The 21718-nt window shown below is 53.8% G+C and overlaps 2 protein-coding genes across 9 annotated transcripts in view; one reads left to right on the top strand and one right to left on the bottom strand.

Annotated features, from left to right (window-relative positions):
- The window catches only part of Ltbp3 (latent transforming growth factor beta binding protein 3), a 15382-nt gene extending 7792 nt beyond the window's left edge, over window positions 1-7590 (top strand). For 3 of the 5 annotated variants that reach the window (XM_050136948.1, XM_050136951.1, XM_050136952.1), the window contains 17 exons: window positions 702-827; window positions 932-1063; window positions 1160-1288; window positions 1512-1634; window positions 1778-1900; window positions 2810-2932; window positions 3132-3251; window positions 4553-4681; window positions 5069-5236; window positions 5348-5431; window positions 5663-5791; window positions 5878-6015; window positions 6102-6242; window positions 6391-6552; window positions 6627-6707; window positions 6790-6921; window positions 7018-7590. In XM_050136948.1, coding sequence (XP_049992905.1) covers window positions 702-827; window positions 932-1063; window positions 1160-1288; window positions 1512-1634; window positions 1778-1900; window positions 2810-2932; window positions 3132-3251; window positions 4553-4681; window positions 5069-5236; window positions 5348-5431; window positions 5663-5791; window positions 5878-6015; window positions 6102-6242; window positions 6391-6552; window positions 6627-6707; window positions 6790-6921; window positions 7018-7169 — 2192 coding nt within the window. In that variant the 3' untranslated portion in view covers window positions 7170-7590. The remainder of the gene's footprint in view (window positions 1-701; window positions 828-931; window positions 1064-1159; window positions 1289-1511; window positions 1635-1777; window positions 1901-2809; window positions 2933-3131; window positions 3252-4552; window positions 4682-5068; window positions 5237-5347; window positions 5432-5662; window positions 5792-5877; window positions 6016-6101; window positions 6243-6390; window positions 6553-6626; window positions 6708-6789; window positions 6922-7017) is intronic. The other 2 variants (XM_050136949.1, XM_050136950.1) reach the window with 2 other exon arrangements.
- On the bottom strand, window positions 7485-18135 carry Scyl1 (SCY1 like pseudokinase 1). Of its 4 annotated transcripts, none has more exons than XM_050136954.1 (17): window positions 17949-18135; window positions 17460-17600; window positions 16944-17293; window positions 16489-16579; window positions 16242-16397; window positions 14234-14392; window positions 13762-13869; window positions 13157-13270; window positions 10912-11067; window positions 9798-9986; window positions 9607-9682; window positions 9200-9364; window positions 8685-8824; window positions 8282-8350; window positions 7993-8199; window positions 7848-7908; window positions 7485-7759 (listed from the first exon to the last, which is right to left on the bottom strand). In XM_050136954.1, the coding sequence occupies exons 1-17, from the start codon at window positions 18057-18059 to the stop codon at window positions 7635-7637; spliced, it is 2418 nt and encodes an 805-aa protein (XP_049992911.1). In that variant the 5' UTR covers window positions 18060-18135; the 3' UTR covers window positions 7485-7634. The 4 variants fall into 4 exon arrangements, with proteins under 4 accessions (XP_049992911.1, XP_049992910.1, XP_049992912.1 ...); XM_050136953.1 differs by having other exon boundaries at window positions 8282-8353; XM_050136955.1 differs by lacking the exon at window positions 8282-8350.
- Window positions 18136-21718: the final 3583 nt, after the last annotated feature.

The raw sequence follows: 21718 nt of genomic DNA on the forward strand, positions 1-21718 counted from the left end.
GGGAGCGAGTTAGCCTATGGAGAGACTCCAGGCAGACAGCAGCCTGCAGTGCCTGCTGGTCAGCTCTGTTCTGACAGGACAGCACTTAGCATCATCCTGGGCTTCATGGGAAAGGTGGGGGTCAGAAGGGGAGAGGAGGACTGGACTGGAGCTTAGTGAACAAGAGGGTGAGAGGAGCCCTCCACAGGCCATCTGGGAACAGTTCTGGCAACAAGTTGTTTCCAGAAAAATTGAAAATGGGGGACCCAGGTCCTAGGAACAAGGGAGGTTGAAGTCACTGACTAGAAGATACTAGTAAGCCTGAGATGACAGGGTTTAAACTATTGATGTGCATGGGGAGAAGGTTGTCCCAGGGACCCTTGGAAAGGGGTCTTAAGAACATAAATAGGGCACTTAGGTGATGTGGTTTGATTTGAGGTGACACAGGACAAGCTTTTGGAATGCTAAAGACGGAAGTAACAAAGCTGGCAGGGAAGGCAGGGACACGGGGGTCCTATTTGGAGACTTTCTGGAACAAAGACATTAGGATTATTTGAGATGAAGTTTAGGATCTCCTAGGATTCAGATACCGTGTGCAGCCAGGGGTCACTCTGTGACCAAGCCTTCCCGAGCAGTAGGGTATAGTAGCTGCATAGCAGCCGCCGCCTCTGGGGTGTGGCAGAATGCAGGCACTCCCCTGACCCGATCCACCCGTGCTGCAGAGACGGATGAGTGCCGATTGAACCAGAATATCTGTGGCCACGGACAGTGTGTGCCTGGCCCCTCGGATTACTCATGCCACTGCAACCCGGGCTACCGGTCACATCCGCAGCACCGCTACTGCGTTGGTGAGCCAGGACTGTGGGCGAGGGAGTGGGGGGGGGGGTGGCCCAGGGGATGACCGGGACTCTCAACCTGCCCCTGATGTCTCCTGGTCTACCAATCCTTCCAGATGTGAATGAATGCGAGGCGGAGCCGTGTGGTCCCGGAAGAGGCATCTGTATGAACACTGGGGGCTCCTATAATTGTCACTGCAACCGAGGCTACCGCCTCCATGTGGGCGCAGGGGGACGATCGTGCGTAGGTAAGCGCAGACAGCCCCGGGCTACCCTGGGAATACATGGTGGGATTGGCTCCTTCCACCCGCCCCATGCCCATCGCACGCCCTGTCTTCGCTCAGACCTGAATGAGTGCGCCAAGCCTCACCTGTGCGGCGACGGCGGCTTTTGCATCAACTTCCCTGGTCACTATAAATGCAACTGCTACCCTGGCTACCGGCTCAAATCCTCCCGACCTCCCGTGTGTGAAGGTGGGGTACCCGTCCAAACGGAAGCGGGATCCATGGCTGTCCCTCCGTCTAGGATGGGGGCGGGAGGCCTGCACCCATCTATGGTCGTCTAAGGCGGGGGTCAGGAAATCCCAAGCCGGTCCATTCTGCCTCGATTTGTGACAGAGGGAGGCCCTGTCATGTTGAGCACCGGACCAGTCATGTTGTTCCCAGATCTGTCCTCTTCCTTTTCCCTTCCGTGCAGACATCGACGAGTGTCGCGACCCTAGCACCTGCCCCGATGGCAAATGTGAAAACAAACCTGGCAGCTTTAAGTGCATCGCGTGCCAGCCCGGCTATCGCAGCCAGGGGGGCGGGGCCTGTCGTGGTGAGGGCGGTTCAGGCTCCACGTGGGGGGCGGGCCTCCTGGGAGTAGAGCCCCTCCCCTAGCCCTGGGGAGGGGAGCCTCACCCCCAGCAGCTTGCAAATTGGCGTGGAGCCCAGTTGTGATGCTAACGTTCCTCCCTGCAGATGTCAACGAATGCTCCGAGGGCAGTCCCTGTTCTCCAGGATGGTGCGAGAACCTTCCCGGCTCCTTCCGATGCACGTGCGCCCAGGGATACGAGCCTGCACCGGACGGCCGCAGTTGCGTGGGTGAGCTCCAGCTTGCTCGGCAGACAATGGCTTATGTCGTCAGCGAAGCAGCTGGGCCTTGGAGGGTGGATTTTTTTTTTTTTTTAAACGTAGATGGGTGTTTTGCTCATATGCATGGATGTGCACCATGTACAAACCTGGTGCCCTTGAAAGCCAAAAAAGGAGACCAGACCTTCCGGAACTCAAAAGTCTCAAAAGTTACTGGCCTCTGTGAGCTGCCAAGTGGGTGCTGGAAATCCAACCCCAGTCCTGTGTAAGAGCAACAAATGCCCTTAACTACTGAGCCATCTCTTATCTCTTAAGAGATGAGGATTGAAACTTTTGCCTGCAAAACTTGTTAATTTGAAGGGCGAAAAAAATGTCAGACTAGAGACTCGTTAGTCCTCTTCCCTGTAGTAATCTTTATTATGTACCAGAGAAGCGGGCTGGAGCCTAGAATTCCCATATGGAACTATCGGCTGTGGACTATGGGACTCCGGAGGTTGAGGTGATCCTGCTGACCCAGGGAGAGAGGATTGGATAAGATAGCATCTAGCAGGGCCACATGGCTACCGAGTCTAGGAGAGACAGGGGCGGATGAAAGGGCTTCGGGAGATGGGAGCAAAGGAATTGTCAGGAGGGTGAAGGTGGCTTCAGAGCTGCGTCTGGGAAGCTGGGGCCTTAAGCCCCGTGAGAAGAGAGGACACCTCCCGTTTGGTGAGTGGGTGAAGACACGCACTCTTTAGCATCAGACATGACTGAGGAATCCTGGCAGCACTTGGCTTGGACACCATACATGGTTTTTATGCGGGCGCAGGGTGAAGCCCCCTAGGCCTCAGCTCTAGTGCTCCAGACAAATGGGCAGCTGTGGGGAAACAATACTGGAAGCCCGAGACCACCTCCAGCCTGACGCTCCTCTGTGCCCTGCAGACGTGGATGAGTGTGAGGCTGGGAGCATGTGCAGCAATGGTATCTGCACGAACACACCGGGCTCCTTCCAGTGCCAATGCCTCTCTGGCTATCATCTGTCAAGGGACCGGAGCCACTGTGAGGGTGAGGGATCCTAGAGCCTGGCCGCTGGCCTGCCCTACCTACCCCAGGACTCTGCTGCCCAGGTGCAGCCCCCACCCAGATGCCAGTTGTGGTTTGGGGTGTGGGAGTAATCCAGCGCTCTCGGAGTAGGGAACTCAGATGGCTCCAGCCTGTGAGTATGGGTCAACTCCTGAGAGTCTCCAAACCCTGGTCTCTACAGACATTGATGAATGTGACTTCCCCGCGGCCTGCATTGGAGGTGACTGCATCAATACCAATGGCTCCTACAGATGTCTTTGTCCCCAGGGGCATCGGCTGGTGGGCGGCAGGAAGTGTCAAGGTATGAGGAGCTGGCTGAGAGCTCATGAGTGGGATGTCAGGGCAGTGTAATCCTTCGACACCCTGTAGCCTTTCTGTGGTCTTTTCATCCATTCATCCGTCCATCCATCAATCCAGCTGGCTCCATTCACACTTGCATTTGTTCTGAAACAAGGATCATGGTGCCGCGCTTACTACATTCAAGTTTCAGTCAGCTTTTTAACTTTTTGATATTTAATTTATTTACTCTTATTTTATGTGTATGTGTTTGCCTGAATTGTCTGTGCAGCACATGCATATGTGCCCACAGAGGCCAGAAGAGGGCGCTGGAGCTACAGGTGGCTGTGAGTGGACTTGTGGGTGCTGGGTCCTCTGGAAGAGCAACAGTGCTCTTAAGGGCTGAGCTATCTCTCCATCCCCTCCGCTCAGCTCTTCACAGATACAGTAGCCCGGCCCTTCAACTCACCTGTACGTACATTCACTAAGTGATACCTACATACCCCTGTTTGCCCAGGCTGTCCTAGATAGCTCAGCAGTAATCTGGAGATCCTAGATTGGAGGGGTCATGGAAACGACTCTCAGAGTCAGGGTGAAGGTGTCTGGAAGTTACCTAAAAGGAGGTGCCTAGGGAACTGGGACTTGAAGCCTAAGGGATCCTTCAGCATGGGTCTGTGGGGAAGGGGGTCCTTCAGCAGGGGGCTGTGGGTGGGGAAGGGGTCCCTCAGCTGGGGTCTGTGGGGAAGGGGGTCTCTCAGCAGGGGGTTATGGGAGGGGTCTCTCAGCAGGGGGCTGTGGGTGGGCTCTACCCTAAGAAGAACAATTTCTAAGTTCTCATTGTGGGTTTTAGAGGAGAGGGAATGATTCTGTCTTGAGCAAAATTTTGGGAGAAATGGAAAAGTGATGGGCCAAGTTGGATGGCTTTATCTGTCATCCCAGCTACACAGGAGGCTGCGGCAGGAAGATCTCAAGTTCAAGACTAGCTTAGGAAACAGACCTTGCTTCAAAGAATAGCAAATCTGCGATGGGACTGAAAGGTGGCGGGGAACAGAATGAAGGTTTCCAAATGCCAGCCGAGAGTCAGGAGTTCATCCCGTGCCAGGAGGACCTAAGGGCTTACAAAGGCTGGCAGCAGTGAGCGTCATGACGTCATAAACCCACCCACACAGACAGACCCAAGGAGATGTCCCTTGTATGCGCTTTGAAAACAAAGCAGAAATTCGGGTTCTAAGCCTGTGTAAGGCTTTTGGGCAACCCCATGGAAAGAGGGACTGGGTCTCCCCAAAGCTGAACCTGCTTGCTTCCTGCTCTCATTGCACCTCCTAGATATAGATGAGTGCAGCCAGGACCCAGGCCTGTGCCTGCCCCATGGGGCCTGTGAGAACCTCCAGGGCTCCTACGTCTGTGTCTGTGACGAGGGCTTCACACTCACCCAGGACCAGCATGGCTGTGAGGGTGAGTGCCCTTCCCTTCTCTCAGACTGGATAATCCTTGGAGTGACAACCACCGTGCTCAGATGCGTTCTGGTTCCACCTTTCTGAATTGCCTGGAAAGAAGTGGGGTGGAGCTAGACCTCTCACTAGGTGACAAGGAGAACAGAGTGGGTGCAGTTTAGGGTATAGGAGACAGGTCAAAACTACTATCTTCATAAACTTTTTTTTTTCCGAGACAGAGTTTCTCTGTGTAGCTTTGGAACCTGTCCTGGAACTAGTTCTTGTAGACCAGGCTGGCCTCGAACTCACAGAGATCCGCCTGCCTCTGCCTCCCGAGTGCTGGGATTAAAGGCGTGCGCCACCACTGCCAGGCTTATCTCCATAACCTGAATTGTCACCCCCTCCCCAGAGGTCGAGCAGCCCCACCACAAGAAGGAGTGCTACCTTAACTTCGATGACACGGTGTTCTGCGACAGCGTGTTGGCCACCAATGTCACCCAGCAGGAGTGCTGCTGCTCGCTAGGAGCTGGCTGGGGAGACCACTGTGAAATCTACCCCTGTCCCGTCTACAGCTCAGGTCAGGAATGTCACCGGGAAACAAAGGGCTTCCCTCTGGGTAGCTGGGAAAGGAGAGAGCAGGCGCATGCTCAGTCCCGTGTTCCCTCCCTCGGTTCCTCTCACCCTGCAGCTGAGTTTCACAGCCTCTGTCCTGACGGAAAGGGCTACACACAGGACAACAACATCGTCAACTATGGCATCCCAGCCCACCGTGGTAAGCTCTAGCCTAGTGCTTCCCTTCTCCTCCCCACTGTGGTTTGAGTTGGTTTACTGGTGCTGGTTGGGTCAACCACTTGCTGGGTAAACCCCACTCTTTATGCCAACGTGATCCCAATAATTCCAGCCAATAATCTGGGTTCAGCTCTCCCAATAAGCCCCGCCCAAGGGGCCTGAGCCCGCAGGTAAAGGAGAGCCCAGTGGACATTCACGCTTCCCTTGCTCTCAGATATCGACGAGTGTGTACTGTTCGGGGCAGAGATCTGCAAGGAAGGCAAGTGTGTGAACACACAGCCCGGCTATGAGTGCTACTGCAAGCAGGGCTTCTACTACGATGGCAACCTGCTGGAATGCGTAGGTGAGCCAGGAGCCAACGGTGTCCCTGGGGAAGTGGCCACCCTGATCTAGGCCTGCTCCTGTCACCAGCATTCTCTCCCTCCGCAGACGTGGACGAGTGCTTGGACGAGTCCAACTGCAGGAACGGAGTGTGTGAGAACACACGCGGTGGCTACCGCTGCGCCTGCACGCCCCCGGCAGAGTATAGCCCGGTGCAACGGCAGTGTCTAAGCCCAGAGGAGATGGGTGAGGCCCAGGGGATCAGCGTGGGGAGGAGGGGCTGGAGCCCTAACTGAACTGTGATTACCATCACCACTCCCCATGCCCCCTAGACGTGGATGAGTGCCAGGATCCGGCTGCTTGCCGCCCTGGCCGCTGCGTCAACCTCCCGGGCTCCTACCGCTGCGAATGTCACCCGCCCTGGGTGCCCGGGCCCTCCGGCCGCGACTGCCAGCTCCCTGAGAGCCAGGCGGGTGAGGGCGACATTCGTCCTGGGCAGATTTTGAGTCCCATCAGGGTGGAACCCCCCCACCCCCACCCTGGGCCACAGTCGGCAGGTGGGATGGACCGAGGTGGGCAGTCCCTACCTCCCTCCTTGTTGATTCGGGTCTTGATCCACAGAGCATGCCCCAGAGCGACGTGAAATGTGCTGGGGCCAGCGAGGAGAGGATGGCATGTGTATGGGGCCCCTAGCCGGGCCCGCCCTCACTTTTGATGACTGCTGTTGCCGCCAGGGCCGGGGCTGGGGCACCCAGTGCAGACCATGCCCGCCACGTGGCACTGGTGAGCTACCTGAGGAACTAGATGTAGGGACTTGAGTGCATAAATCAGTGTTGCTGACTCTACCACACTTCTAGGGTCCCAGTGTCCGACTTCGCAAAGTGAGAGCAATTCTTTCTGGGACACGAGCCCCCTAGTGCTGGGGAAGTCTCCTCGAGGTGAGTGAGGCCAAGGGCTCAGAGGTGTGGACTCCATCGATGGGGGTCGGTGGTGATATGTATATTCCTCTGGCGCACACAGACGAGGACAGCTCCGAAGAAGATTCAGATGAGTGCCGCTGTGTGAGCGGTCGCTGTGTGCCGCGGCCAGGAGGGGCAGTGTGTGAGTGTCCTGGCGGCTTTCAGCTGGACGCCTCCCGCGCCCGTTGCGTGGGTGAGCAAGACATTGGGGACAGAAGGGCAGAGCAGGGGTCGGGAGACACCACACTGGGACTTAACCTAAGCCTGCATCTGTCTTCCCACCTTGCAGACATCGATGAGTGCCGAGAGCTGAATCAGCGTGGGCTGCTGTGCAAGAGCGAGCGGTGCGTGAACACGAGTGGTTCCTTCCGCTGTGTCTGCAAAGCTGGCTTCACACGCAGCCGCCCTCATGGGGCCTGCGTGCCTCAGCGGCGCCGCTGATGCCACCTTGGCCTGCACCTTGGTCATCAAGAGAGTTTCTACTGATGTGGAAACAAGTGCACCCCTTACTCCTGTCCAAATCAGAGACGGACTCCGGGGCCCAGAGATCTCCTTCTTGCACCCCAACACCCAAGGGTGCTCCTGTCTGCAGAGTGCTGTCTGCTTTCCTCCCTGAGGAAGGTCCCTAGAAACTGCAAAGTCATATCTGCCCCTTTAATTTACTCTTGGCTTTCAAAGCAAATTTATATTCACACCCTAAGTTGGGATGGCAGCACCAAGAGCCACGGCTTGGGAGGGGCTAGGCTGAGCTGGAAGCAGGATGTGAAATAGAATTTATTGTGGCTTTGATTATGTACACTAGATGTGCCTGGCCTGGTGACCCGGCTCACATGGTTTGTACAATAAATACATCCTCCAGGTCTGCTCCACTGATTAGAAGTGCCCGGGGGTTGGGGGATAGGGGTATCAGTCCAGTTTCCGGGCTCCCAGCTTCATGGGCCCCTTGGTGGCCTTTTTCTCTGCCCGCTTGGCTTCCATTTCCCTCCTCCGTTCCTCACGCTTTTTCCGTGCCAGCTCTGCCTTCATCTGTCCTGGGATCAGGAAGTAAAGGGTCTCAGTTCCCTGCTCCCGTACCTGCCCTGCCCGGGTCCCCGCCAGCCCTTCATGGGAAATACTCACTGCTCTCAGCCTCCACGCCTTCCCAGCTGTCTTCACCCCAGGAGTCTGGGTCTGGCCTGGGCTGAAAGGAAAATGCAGGCTACAGTGGGGGCCAGCTCCCAGCAGCAGTCACCCCAAGTACCCTATGCTCTCAATGGGCCAGTACCTGGGCACTAGAACGAACAGACAGGGCAGCAAAGGGGTCACCCTTGTCACTGGGCTCTGCACCACCCCAGTTATACTCGCTGGCTGGCCGGGTGCCTTCTGGGGGTGGCTCTACAGAGCTGGGCTCCTGCCAGCCCTGGTCCCAGGAGCCCTCAGCTTCCCAGCTGTTCCAGTCTGACTCCAGAGGTCTGTGGTCTGAGTGGCTGACCTGGGAGTGGACAATGGGAGAGAAGCAAGCTAGTAGAGTGAAGAGACTGTTTCACAGATAGCCCCTGCCGGACCCAGCCTACTTGTCCAGCTCGGCTCCCTGGGCCCTTGACACTCCAGTCGTCCTGCTGCGCCAGCACAGATTCAGCTTCCTGCTGCAGGGTGAGGAGGAGGAAGGCATGACCAGTAATACTCTCAACCCTCAAGAGGACAAACACACTGAGCCCTCTCAGCCATGGCTCAGCTGCCCCTTGGTTTTTATTTTTGAGACCTACCCACCCTCTCCTTTCTCACCCAGCTCTTGGGGACCCTGGAGTTGAATAGGGACTCAGTGGCTGTGCTGGCCTCCATGACCAATCCGTGAAGCTCACCTACCAGGATGCCATACGATGAGGGCGAGTCCAACTCTAATCTGTGGACTCCTCTAAAGATGGCCTGTGGCCTTGCACTGGGGTTCCCTGGGGAGACCTCCTCAGTCCCACTCACCTCTAAGCTGCCCCAGTCCTCATCGTCCCATCTGTCAGCAGTGGCGCTGTCTTCTGCTGTCTCCTTATCTTCTTCCTGTGTCTCCCAGTGGCCTGAGGTCGTTGGGGTGTCAGGGGCAGGGGCTGGAGGAGCAGCATCTCCTGGGGAACAAAGAGTCTGAGCTCGGGGCTGGAGAGATGGCTCAGAGGTTAAGAGCATTGCCTGCTCTTCCAAAGGTCCTGAGTTCAATTCCCAGCAACCACATGGTGGCTCACAACCATCTGTAATGAGGTCTGGTGCCCTCTTCTGGCCTGCAGACATACACACAGACAGAATATTGTATGCATAATAAATAAATAATTAAAAAAAAAAAAAAAAGAGTCTGAGCTCTCGGGGAGATCTTGGGACAGGACAGAAGTTGCTAAGAGGAAGAGTACCAGGGAGAGTAACTAGCCATCACCCCATGCCTCATGTCCCTGCCTGACCAGAGTGGCACTCAGCCCTCAGACACTGGTGCGGGAGCCTGGGATACTCACCCTCTGGTACTGGTCTCTGGGTCACAGTGGTCTCAGATGGCATAGGTGTGGGGTGTGCACGGATGAGCTTGGAGGTGAGTGAGGATACCCCGGTTACAGCCCAGCCTGCCCAGCTGGCTGCAGCTCCTCCTGCTCCCGGGCTGGATGCTGCATGGACATCTTTCTCTGGATAATGAGAGACAAGTAGGTAAAGGCTTCATGGAGAGATGATAGAAGAGCCAGCTCAGCAACAGCAATCCACAGCAAACCCTCCCTTCTCTAGGCCCAGTTCTCCAAGGTATGGAACAGGGAGCTGCTTGTTGACTTTTTTTTTTTTTCCAGCTTTCAGAAGCACCCATGGGATGGGACATACCAGGGGACTGTAAAGGACATGGCAAAGGGAGAGAACATGAGTGTAGGTCACTCACCTACTTCTGCCAGTTGAGTAGGATCTTCCGATACAGACTCCAATTTGGACAGGAAGCTTCGGATGGTCTTAAAGGCCTGTGGAGCAGCAAGAGGCCAAGCTGGGTGCTCCAGGACTCCCAAGGATTGCCAGGCCTCTTGGAGACTGGTTATCCCTGAGCCCAACCCTGGGGTCTGCCTGGTTGGGCCTTACCTGGTCCCGCACAGATTTCTCAGGGTCCACAGTAAGGCCGCAGAGCACAGGCAGGATCTTGTGGGCACAGTCATCCATTGAGTAGAGATGGTGTGTGGCAGCAAAGCCCAGGACACCCGCAACCCGGGACGGTGCAAATGGGTCCTTAGTGGCCCGGCTGAAGGCGGAGGTGAGGACCCTGTGTCTAGTCTGAGAACCCAGATTGACAAAGGAAAGGATGCTTCAATGTACAGAATCAATAAGGGGCCCCAACTACCAGACCTCACTTCCTAGGACAGGGCCATCCACTGGAACCCAGGTCTGGAAATGAGAACCCATCATTCACAATGTAAAAGAAGAGAACTATAGCAGGCAGTGGTGCTCATCTTTAGCCCCAGCACTTGGGAGGCAGAGGCTGGTGATCCTGTGAGTTCAAGGTCAGCATGGTCTAGACAGCAAGTTTCAGGACAGCCAGGGCTAGAGAGAGAAACCCTGCCTCAAAACAACAACCTAATAATAATAATAAAGAAAGAGAATCTATAAACAAATATGTACCTCAGCTTCTCTTGAATCGTTGGGTTTCATGCTGCCTCAAGGTGTAGGGCCAGAGCAGCAACCCTGAGGCTGGGCATGAACCTCCTCTCCTCCCTACCTGCTAATCCTATTCATCCATTCCTTTGATTTTTCCATTTGTTTGTTTTGTTTTTGAGACAGGGTTTATTTGTGTAGCTCTGACTGTCCAAGAACTCTGCTCTATAGACCAGGTTGGCCTCAAATTCACAGAGATCTGCCTGCCTCTGCCTCCCTAGTGCTAGGACTAAAGGTGTGCGCCACCACACCCAACTTTCATTCATTCTTGTTTAAGAGTCTAGGCCTAGCAGAAGCTCAAGTTTATAGACCATGGCTAAGTGATGCGTGAAGACGTAAGAGTCAAGCAGACCTGAGTTCAGAACCCAGGTCTACCACCTCACTGGCTGTGTGTTCTGCTGCTGACTCCACTTCAAGAAGCCCAGGCAATAGGTCTCATGGAGCTCAGGGGCTGAGTCTCGAGAACAATGAGGCCCCACGGGACACAGGGTTGCTTTGTAGCCCCGAAGGAGGCTGCTATCCTTCCACAGCTCTACAGGACACTCACAGTAGCACTGAGGTAGGAGCCGATTTTGCCCAAGCAGACCGTGGTGTTGCAGCGGATGGGACCCTGGTCATCCTTGGCTTGCAGTCTTGCAAAGTGCTTCATCAGCTCCACATTGAGGTTGGTCTCATTCAGCTTTGGGGCCAAGAGCAGCATGGACTGTAGAGTGGAGGGGTGGAGGGTACAGTGAGCCAGGGCAAGAACAGACTCCTGGGGGAGTGCACAAGCCACCAGTGGGCCGTGGCTTTGAGCAGGGCTGTCAGACCTGCCCAGTCCAGTCCTGTCCCAACTAGTATATTGAGAGGGAGTCCCTTAGTTCTGTCTCCCTTCTACAGCAAGACCCCAGACGCTTGCCGACATTATGCTTCGTTTGGACTTATATATCAATATACTGAGAGCCATTCTACCACACTGGTTCATCCATGCTGAGGTCACTGATGACCTCCAATTTACTAACTTTCAATTTAACTTTTTTTTTTTGTAGCCCAGGGCTGTCCTTGAACTTGCTTCAACCTCCCCTGAGTGCTAGGATTAGAGGCATACACCACCATGCCTAGCCATTAAATGTATTTGTTTATTTTTCTTTTCTTTTTATCTTTTTGTTTTTTTAAGACAGGGTTTCTTCGTGGAGCCCTGGCTGTCCTGGAACTTATTCTGGTTGGCCTCAAACTCAGAGATCCACCTGCTTCAGCCTCCCAAGTGCTGGGATTAAAGGTGTGCACTACCACTGCCCGGCTATTTACTTATTTTTTCAAATTACTAAATGTAATGGCTTTTCTAGTTCCCTTTCTGTTGCTCCTACAAATGCTCTAACCAAAAGCACCAGGGAAGGAAAGGGTTTGTCTTGTCTTACAGCTCCCAGGTCATAATCTAGCATTGACCCAAGTCAGGACAGGGATACAATTCAGAGCATGAGGGCAGAAGCCAGGCATGGGAGTCACACCTTGAATCACACCACTCAGGGGGCAGAGGTCTATCTCTGAGTTCAAGCCCAGCCTGATCTACACAATGAGTTCCAGGACAGACAGTCACATAAGAAGATCCTATCTCAGAAAAAGCTAATAGGGGAGAAAAGACAAAGGAGCACGGGGGCAGGAAATAGGAGGAAGCGGCTCTTTCTTACCAGTTCATGGTTTCTTGTGGAACACGGGACCACCTACTTAGGGATGGCTGGGCTGTCTTACAGAAACCAGAAGTAAGCTAATGCCTCACAGACATGCCCACAAGGCAACCTGACCTAGGAAAGTCATCGTTTTGAGTTTCCCTCTTCCTAGAAGACTCCAGGTTGTGACAATAAAAATGCACAGGACAAGGGCCAAGCTTCTCTTCCACTACCCCTGACCTACAGTGCTTCAACACCTCCACGTTCTTCCCTAGCTGACTGCTCTGTTCACTGAGACCTGGATGGTCGGAAACCTCAAAGTACATTCTTTGGCTCCTTTTGTACCTGACACTCTTGCCCTTCTAAGTCCTCTCACTGCATGGCTCACATGCACACGCGTGCTGTTTGAACCTGCAATGCTCTCAGATGCAGTGGAGGCTGGTCCTGCTGCAGGGCAGCAATGCACAGGATGAAGCTTCCTGGAATTGACAGATCCAGAGGGCTCTGACCTCACCAGTTCATAATTTGATGGGTTGTTGGGAGGTGATGGAAGCTTGGGAAGTGGATCCTTGAGGACAAACCCTTGGGAGCTATCACTTGCCCCAGCCTCTCCTCTTTCTGTCCATCTGTGATGTGGAGAGCTGTTCTACTTCACTTCATGGCCCCCGCTAGAATGTCCCAGCTCCTCACGGGCTCAGATGCAACAGAGACAAGTGGCCATGGACCAAAAGCCCCGAAACTGATCCCCAAAAAGATCTTTCCTCTTCAGGTTACTCCGGGTATTCTGTCCCAGTGGCACTAAGCTGAGGACAGTCCACTGGGGTGCACCCTAATGTAACCGTGTTCCCTGCACTTTACCAGTGCATAATCCACCTGGCAGTAAAACCCAGCTGCCCCAATCGCAGCCCAGCTAGCTCTGCCCAGTCCCTACTCCTCAGTCTCTCAGTGCACTTGGATGAGAAGCCTCCGAATCATCCGCAACTCTCAGAAAGCACTGTCAGCCCCAGCTTTGGAACGGCCCATTCTCTCTGCGTGCTGCCATCACCATCCCAGGCACTGCCTCAAACCAAGGCCTGTGCTCCAGAGAGAACCACTTCCCTGTCCTGGGAGACAAGAAATGGCCACTCTAGGCCTGACTACACCCACCTTGACTGTCTGCTCCCGGATGGCAGGGTTGGTGTCCAAGAAGCCATGTACAACATGGGGGAAGATCTGGATGTTGACTGTAGGCTCGTCGAGGTATTGGATGAACTGCTCCATCTGTGGCCCAGGGTGTGGCGTGAGAAGATGGCCACACCCCACCAAAGTCACAGCCACTCTGGCTTTGGCTGTTCCAGTGCAGACACTGGCCACCAGGCAGCCTCCCGAGTCCAGCTCATGCACATGTCCTCAGGAGGGAAGGGCATTTGGCAGGGACTGGTCCCTGCTACCTGAGAGTCTTTCTGGCTCATGAGAACCTTCTAACCTATGGGCTAACACTCTGTAGCTGTGGGGCTGACGGGAGAAACCGTGTCCTACTTTAGAGGACCTAAGTGACAGAGTCTGGAGAGCCCAAGGCTACAAGGAGCCCTGGGACCAGCTCCACCTCCCCAGAGTTTTCCTGGCCCTTCACCTGTGGAACACTCAATGGTAAGGGGTTCAGGGTACCTCTATAGCCAAAGCACAGGCTCCGGCCACCTGTCTAAGGTTGGGGGTGACTAGAACCAGGATCTGGGAGGAGGACCTGGGCAGAAACTGGCTGAGGCCTCTACCTGCTGGAGGAGGCGGATGCGCATGGCACGGTCGGTGGATGAGAACATCTTCACCACCACGGGGATGATCTTCTGCTGGTACTCTTCAGCACTGAGGAATTTCCCCACCTGAGCAAGGAGGAGAAAGAGGGGCTTGGCCACATCCACGGGGCTAGGGCAACTTCACAGGGTTCCCTCAACTTGCTTGGGCTCACTGCAGACTTCCCAGGAGAGGAATGAGGTGATGGTGGAGAAGGCTTGGAGAAATGGAGGGAAGGCACTGAAACAAGGATCTATAAGCAGAGGAATCTGGCAGCACAGAACTGTTCTTCCCAAGGACTACAAGTCCGCCAGACTCCCTCCCGCTGTCAGGTGGCCTTGCTTGCTAAGTCAAGAGGACACTGGGCTTGCGTCCACCCTGAGAATGCTTCTCACCCAGGGCTGTATCCATTCAGGTCTCTGTATCCCACAGCTCCTGCCTGGCCCCATTTACCTTGAAGAGGGGTGTGAGGACCACAGCCCCAGCATTGCCGAACTCAAAGGCGGTCAGTAGCTGGGGCAGCACCTTGTGCCGACAGAAATCTTCAGGAAATGAGTCTAGACTCTTGCTCAGCTCTTGGAAGAACTTCTGCTTCTCAGCTGGCTCTTTGATCTGGGGGGGCAAAGACAGGGGTCAAGGGGAAAACAGCCTCACCACACACACTCCAGACTCAGACGAGGGTGGGGCCACCCCAGGCTGGGGGGACAGGAGCAATGCTAGGGAGCCCAGCTCTCCACTTAGCAGGTGATCATGGGCAGACTCTCCCCTGTAAAATAGTGTAACAACTCTACCACCACTCTGAGAATTCAACAGAAAATGTTCATATGCGCTGCCAGCAAGCCAGGCCGGCCATGCATGCTGTGATGCCAGCACTAAGGAGGCTAATGCAGGAGGATCTAGAGCTCGAGGCCAGCCTAGACCACACAGTGAGTTCAAAGCCAGCCAAGGCTATATATTTAGACCCAATGCCTGGCACGCAGCCAGTGTCTTCTAGTGACCGTCCTTGCTACCCTGTCACTTACCCTGTAGGGTAGACAATGGCTAGAAAGATTAAACCCTTCATCAGCATGTCCTCTGCTGCTCACAACAACCCACATGAGGAAACTGAGGCTCAAAGCAGGAAAGATCTTACTTGGTCCTTGCCTTGGCCTGGCTGGGCATACTGGGTGGAGTTTCTGGAGAGCCATAGAAGAAGTCAGGGAACAGGCACAGTTTGCCACTAGACTGGGCCCAAATGCTCAATACTCCATAGTCCTCCTAATACCCCCACCAGAGGCAGTCAAATCCACAGCACAAATTTCCTGAGCACAGACTGAAAACGAAACCCTCCACACAGCATCTCAAATAACCCTCACACAACTTTATGAGGCAGAAAAACACGAGCACCTTATCAACAAGCAGCAGACAGAAGAGGGAGCTTGTTTAAAGACACACAGCTAAGAAGTGACCAACAAACCTCTGCAACCTTGCACAGTGCAAAAACATGTTGTCACCCACCCACTCACAAAGGAAGATGAGGGTGGAGGGGACCATGGCCAGAAGCTGGGCATGGCAGCACATGCCTTCCCAGCACTGAGGAGACCAAGGCAGGATTGAGGATTCAAGGCCAACCTGGGCTGCACAGTGAGGCCTTGCCTCAGGAAGAAAAAAGCCAAGTATATGGAAAGTCATGACCCCAAACCCCTTGCACCCTGTTTTACCACCATCCCACAGAGGTAGCTTGGCCCAGAACCAGCAACCACGGCTGAGGATGAGGAATACCAAGGTGCCTAGGAGTTGCTTAGTCCAGCATGAGTGGCAAGCTCTGCCCCAGCGCTGGAAATGAGGAAAGTTCAAAGAGACCAAATCACAGCCAAGGCCACCCTTCCACTGTGCTGGTTAGTTTTCTGTCGTCTGGGAAGAGGGAACCTCAGCTGAGAAAATACCTCCATCAGACTGCCTGTTGGGGGCACTCTCATGACTAATGACTGATGTGGGAGGGCCCAGCCAAGTGTGCACAGTGACTCTTGGGCAGGTGGTCCTAGGTTGTAATAAAAAAGCAAACTGACGCAAGCCACTAAAGTGCATTCTTCCACGGCCTCTGCCTGCGCTCCTGCCTTGACTTACCTTCATTATGGACTGTGAGTGTGCAAGCCAGAGAAGCACTCCCCTCAACACACTGCTTTCGGTCATGGGATTTCATCACAACAGAAAGCAAACTAGGGCTCCCACGGATACCAAGGGGGGCTGTGCTATGCGTTTTGAACTAAAAAACTCTGCCCCAGGCTCCTGGAAAGGAGGAATTATGACCTCTGTTGAGCTTCAGGCATGAAAGGTCACAAGATGAGAAGAGGTAAAGCCAGGGCTTGCACCCAAAGGACTTAACTCCAATGCCCATGCTTGTTTCCACACAATCCAAACGTGAGAGATGCCAAAGCATAGGTGAGGGCCATGGCAAAGACCAGGAAGACTGGGAGCTCACCTGAATCTCTTCTAGGAAGAGGTTGGTCTCTACAAATCGGTTGCTCATGAAGCCACCGGGTGCCCGGCAGTTCTGCAGGAAGCGAGCCGGGTTGGGACGTACTTTGGGGTTGGCTCCCACCAGCTCACAGTAATGGGTCACCAGTGATTTGGGGATCTGTAAGAGAATGTTCCATGTCAGGGAAAGGGTGGTGGATGGGTGGCAAGGAAGAAGGGACTGATGAGGTAGGCAGGAGCTAGACACTTACCTTTCCAGGATTTCGCAAGGCAGCTGCCCGAGGTAGGGACCCATTGAAAACTTCCCAGATGAGGCAGCCCAGGCGCCACATGTCTGCTGACCTGTGGCAGTAACCCAGAACTGTTCAGGAATCCCCAGCATATACTAGCGCTGCCTCCAACCTGCTTTAGCTACCAGGCACCCACTGCATCACAGGCTGTGGCTGTCCCTGCACTGATCCCTTGGCCCCAGTAGTTTGTTTCACTAGCCCCATTTAACAGAGAAACCAAAAGTCAGAGAAGCATGAACACGGCCTCCAACACAGCTTCCAAATTCAGAGGGACCAACCACCCTCCTCCTAAGATGCTGGTTCTCTTCCCAGACAGGCAGCAGGAGCCAGGGGCTTCCCAGCTAGTCTAGGGGTCCCGAGGCTGCAGGGGCCTGCAGTGCAGTACAGATCAAGGCACAATGACGTCAGTCACCCACCACTTCTCTTTGACTGCTCTGCTACTGTGGTCCGCCAACTCCGGGGGATCGTACTGCTCAAGCTCAGGGATCCCCTTGCTGGGTGGTCCCCCGCCGTTGCCCTGGGCTGAGTACATGTAGTCCAGACCCCCAAGTTTCCACTCGCCAGCCCTGTCCACAAACACAGCGGCCATGCAGACATTATTGTGGATGAGGTTGCAGTCGTTGACCAGGAAGCTGAGGGCTTTTACGATCTGGTGCAGCCCCCACGACAGTTCCTGCTCCTTCAGGCCACCTGCCTCTGCTCGGGCCTTGAGGTATGTTCCCAGTGGGGTCACAGCCTCTGTCACGATGTGGAGGCACTTTTCTGTCTGGGTAAAGAAAAGGGTATTAGGGTACGATTCCAAAGGAGGAAGGGAAGATGAGGGGCATGACTGGGAGAGAGGTAGTGGACAAGGTACCAAATCTGAGGGCGTTGAAGCACTTGGGTACAAAGTGAGGGCAAACAGTGAGATGGGCAGATCGGGCGACAGGTACCTCCAACCCATCGATATAAGCCAGGATGTTGGGGTGCCGGAGAGTTTTGAGGCGTTTGAAGGCAGCTTTGGCCACCTGGGTCTGCTCTTCGGCTCCCGCTTTCACATCATACACGAAGATGGACACCGCGCTGCCTGTGGCCTGGTGGAGGACACAGCAACGTGAGAGGTGCGGGCCAAGTGACCACTCCAACCTGCCTGGGCTTCACCAGCTCCGAGTGCGTCTCCAGAGCAGCAGGGAAGGGACGCCGGCGGGTCTCGCCCAGGACAGCCCTTAAGAAGCCGGCCAGGCCCACGTGACCCCCGTCCTGTCCGCTTGTCCGTCCCTCGATCCTTCCGCCCGCCACGTCGTCACTGCCCGCCCCGCTCCCAAGCCCGTTCCCGGGAGCCTCGGTCGCCACGTCAGGCCCGGCGCGACGCAGCGGGGCCGGCACACAGCCTAGGAAAGGCCGAGGTCGGCCGCGGCCTGCGGAGCAGCACCGTACCTCACCTTTTTGCGGCCGCGGTGCAGGGTCCAAGGCCCGGGCGGGCCACCCTCGGGGGGTTCCGGGCTCAGCTCGAAGGGGAAGTCCCGGACCGGGTCCCGGGCGAAGAACCACATCGTCACCGCCGCCACGGGCTCGGGAGCCTCCACTCCGGGTCCTCCGGCCGCCCGAGCCGGGGCGGGGCGGGCCGAGGGCGGGACCACTTTGGCCTGTAGGCGTGGTCTTGTGTGTGGGGGCGAGTCTTTGGGCGGGGCCTCTGTGGGGCGGAGGCGGGGCTAAAGGCAGGTCTGTAGGACCGAGCGGAGCGAGTCCAAGCCAGCAGGGCTTCGGAGCTGCAACCAGCCATCCGGCTTTGAGCCCCTCCGTGGGCTCAAACCTGCACGCTCCAAACTTGTGGCCTCGTATAGATAGAAACATGGAGTGTAATGGAGAGTAGTGGGTGCATCAGTTGAAGAGTGAAGAGTGAAGAGTGAAGAGGACGGGGTCACAAAGGGAGCGTGGCAATAGATCCCTTCTAACCAAGAGGGTGTGGAGAGATAATAAAGAAAAGCTACTCCCGACTGTCAGATGGGAAAGTCGGAGAGTGAGGAGAATGGCTATCCCTGAAATTGTGACATGAGCAATTACTAAAGGTACAAGGAGACTTGGCGGGGGGCGGGGGGCGTTTGAGGCGGGCAAGGGACCCTGGAAAACTGCTGCTAGGGAAGTATCTCGAGAAGCACTAAGATGTGGCTGGCGAGATGGCTCAGTGGTTAAGAGCATTGCCTGCTCTTCCAAAGGTCCTGAGTTCAATTCCCAGCAACCACATCGTGGCTCACAACCATCTGTAATGAGATCTGATGCCCTCTTCTGGCCTGCAGGCATATATGCAGACAGAATATTGTATACTTAATAAATAGATATTTAAAAAAGAAGAAGAAGAAGCGCCAAGGTGGGCATGGGTCCAGCTCCTGAAGGAGCTTGAAGCTGAAAATGATGCCCTGGTCACTGAACTGAGTTTGCAGGAAGAACATGGCAAAGTCAGGGACTAAACATTTTCTTCCAGAAATGTCTCTCATCGCCCTCTGCTGGCTCGCGACCTCCAGTAACTCCCATTCTAGGGGATCCTACACGCCCTTCTGACTTCTGTGGGCACCTGCACACATGTAGCATCCATGCTTTCAGACATCCTAAACCTTAGTTCTTTCACACAGCCAAATATTTACAGTGCCCAATATTCTTCTGCAAAGCAAATAAAACTGAACATGGGGGTGGAGGATTGTTACCAAGCTGTTTGGTTGTTAAAACGCGAAGCCATATGACTGGATTTGATTACCAAGTTTGCTAAGTATGAGCTGTATGGCCTTGAGTTAAGTTTATTCATTTATTTGCTTTTACATTTATTTTTGGCTTTTCGAGACAGGATTTCTCTGTGTAACAGTCTCGGCTGTCCTGGAACTCACTTGGTAGACCAGGCTGTCCTTGAACTCACAGAGATCCGCCTGCCTCTCCTTCCTGAAGGCTGGGATCAAAGGTGTGCACCACCACCTGGCTTAGGGAGAATTTTTAAAGGTCCTTGTTCTCATGGTCCTAGGTTCTATAAGCAAACAGGCTCAGCAAGGCAGTAAGCAGCCCCCTCCATGGCCTTTGCGTCTGCTAAATTTTTATTAGATTAATTTATTACATGCATATTCTGTGCATGTGTGTTTGGGGGGGGGGCACCTGTATCTCATGGCCTGTCTGTAGAGCTCAGAAGACAACTTGCAGGAGTGGGTTCTCTCCTTCCACATGTGGGTTCTGGGATCACATTACAGTGATCAGAGTTGGCAGCAAGTGCCTTTATTTGCTAAGCCATCCTATCTGCCCAATCTTCTAATCCTATTACCTGAGCAGCCAAGTGCTGGAATTAAGAAATCACCATGCCTGGTTCATTTGATGCTGGGGATTAAACCGAGGTCTTCCTGCACGTTCTCTACTGTCTGAGCCACAGACCCTAGCCCACAGAGAGCTTTAAAATGAAAAAACAACCAACAAAATGTCCTTTTCAAATGCATATAGAGCCATCCTGAGAATAGTCTGTAAACTAGACCACAGAAATAATCCTGGGTAGTGAGCTGGGTGTGGCAGGTGGTGGAGACAGAAAGATCAGGAATTCAAGGTGGCGTTTAGCCACTTAGTGAGTTCAGGTGGGCTGAGCTATGTATGGGAGCCCTTGTCTCAGGACACCAAAAATTAGTAAATAGATAATTAAATAAAGCAATAATTATTGTAGAACTAATGCTAGGGGGGCTGGAGAGATGGCTCAGCAGTTAAGAGCATTGCCTGCTCTTCCAAAGGTCCTGAGTTCAATTCCCAGCAACCACATGGTGGCTCACAACCATCTGTAATGAGGACTGGTGCCCTCTTCTGGCCTGGAGGCATAACACAGACAGAATATTGTATACATAATAAATAAATAAATATTTTTTAAAAAAAGAACTAATGCTAGGGACGTTCTCCAAATGCAATAGAGTTGACTTGGAAATTACTAATGGGGGCTAGGGACTTACATTAATCCCGAGTCTGGAGAAGCAGAGACGAGAGGACCCCTGGGGCTTACTGGTGAGCCAGTTCCAGCCAAATTGGAGCACTCCAGGTTTTGTGAGAGATCTTCATCTCAAAAAAGTAAAGTAAAGCCGCGTGGTGGTGATGCACGCCTTTAATCCCAGCACTCAGGAGGCAGAGGCAGGTAAATCCCTGTGAGTTCGAGGCCAGCCTGGTCTACAAGAGCTAGTTCCAGGACAGCTAGGACTGTTACACAAAGAAGCCCTGTCTCAAAAAATCAAAAAAAAAAAAAAAAAAAAAGAAGGAAGGAAGGAAGGAAGGAAGGGAATAAAAGAAAATAGCCGATGCTGACCTCTGGCATCCACACGTATATGCACACATGCGCATGCCCCTGCCATGCCACAAACACACAAACCAACAATAGAAAGAAATCTGGAGGTTCTTCCTCTCTTACCAGTAGGGAAAAACTTCTGGGACTCACGCTCTCTCCTGGATGGATCCAAAGCCAGATTCTCTGCTGGAGATACACTGGTATCGGCTGAGAGACTCGGTACATTTGTTATACACAGCACCAATAGAGGGAGGCAGGTCAGCCAGTCTCTACAGGAAGTCTCCATGGGGTCTCAGGGTGCAGCTGTCCAGGAGAAGAAAGCTATGGCGGACAACTTCTGCATACAGTGTCAACATCTGGATTGAGGATTTAGCCATTGATAACTTTCTTCATACTCTGGTTTAGCCAAAGGTGAACAATTCACCAATATTCATACTCAGCCAAGGAGAAGGCCTTGCCATTCCTCCAAGTCTGACCCAGGGAAGGTCTTACAGTCCCCACGGGTCTGAGGCACTGGAGAACTTGGCACGGCTGTGCTCATGTCAATGTCAATAACACACATTCACACAAGACTTTATCCACTCCTGTCTTAGGGTTTATAAAGCTGTAAAGAGATACCATCACCATGGCAACTCATATAAAGAAAATATTTCATTGAGGTGGTGGCTTACAGTTCAGAGGTTCAGTCCCTTCTCATCAACTGGGGAGCATGATGGCTTATAGGCACCGTGCAGGCTATATCTTGATCAGAAGGCAACAGGAAGTAGACTCAGTGTCAAGCTGAGGGAAGCTTGAGCAAAAGAGACCTCAAAACCTCCCCCCACAGTGACACACTTCCTCCAAGGCCACACCTTCTAACAGTGCCATTCCTTTTTAGGTGCCATTTTCCTTCAAACCACCACAACTCCCCATGGCAGGGGA

The sequence above is a fragment of the Alexandromys fortis genome, unplaced genomic scaffold, assembly GCF_014885135.2.
Source record: "Alexandromys fortis isolate MF-2015 unplaced genomic scaffold, M_Fortis_MF-2015_v1.1 scaffold_3, whole genome shotgun sequence".
NCBI lineage: Eukaryota > Metazoa > Chordata > Mammalia > Rodentia > Cricetidae > Alexandromys > Alexandromys fortis.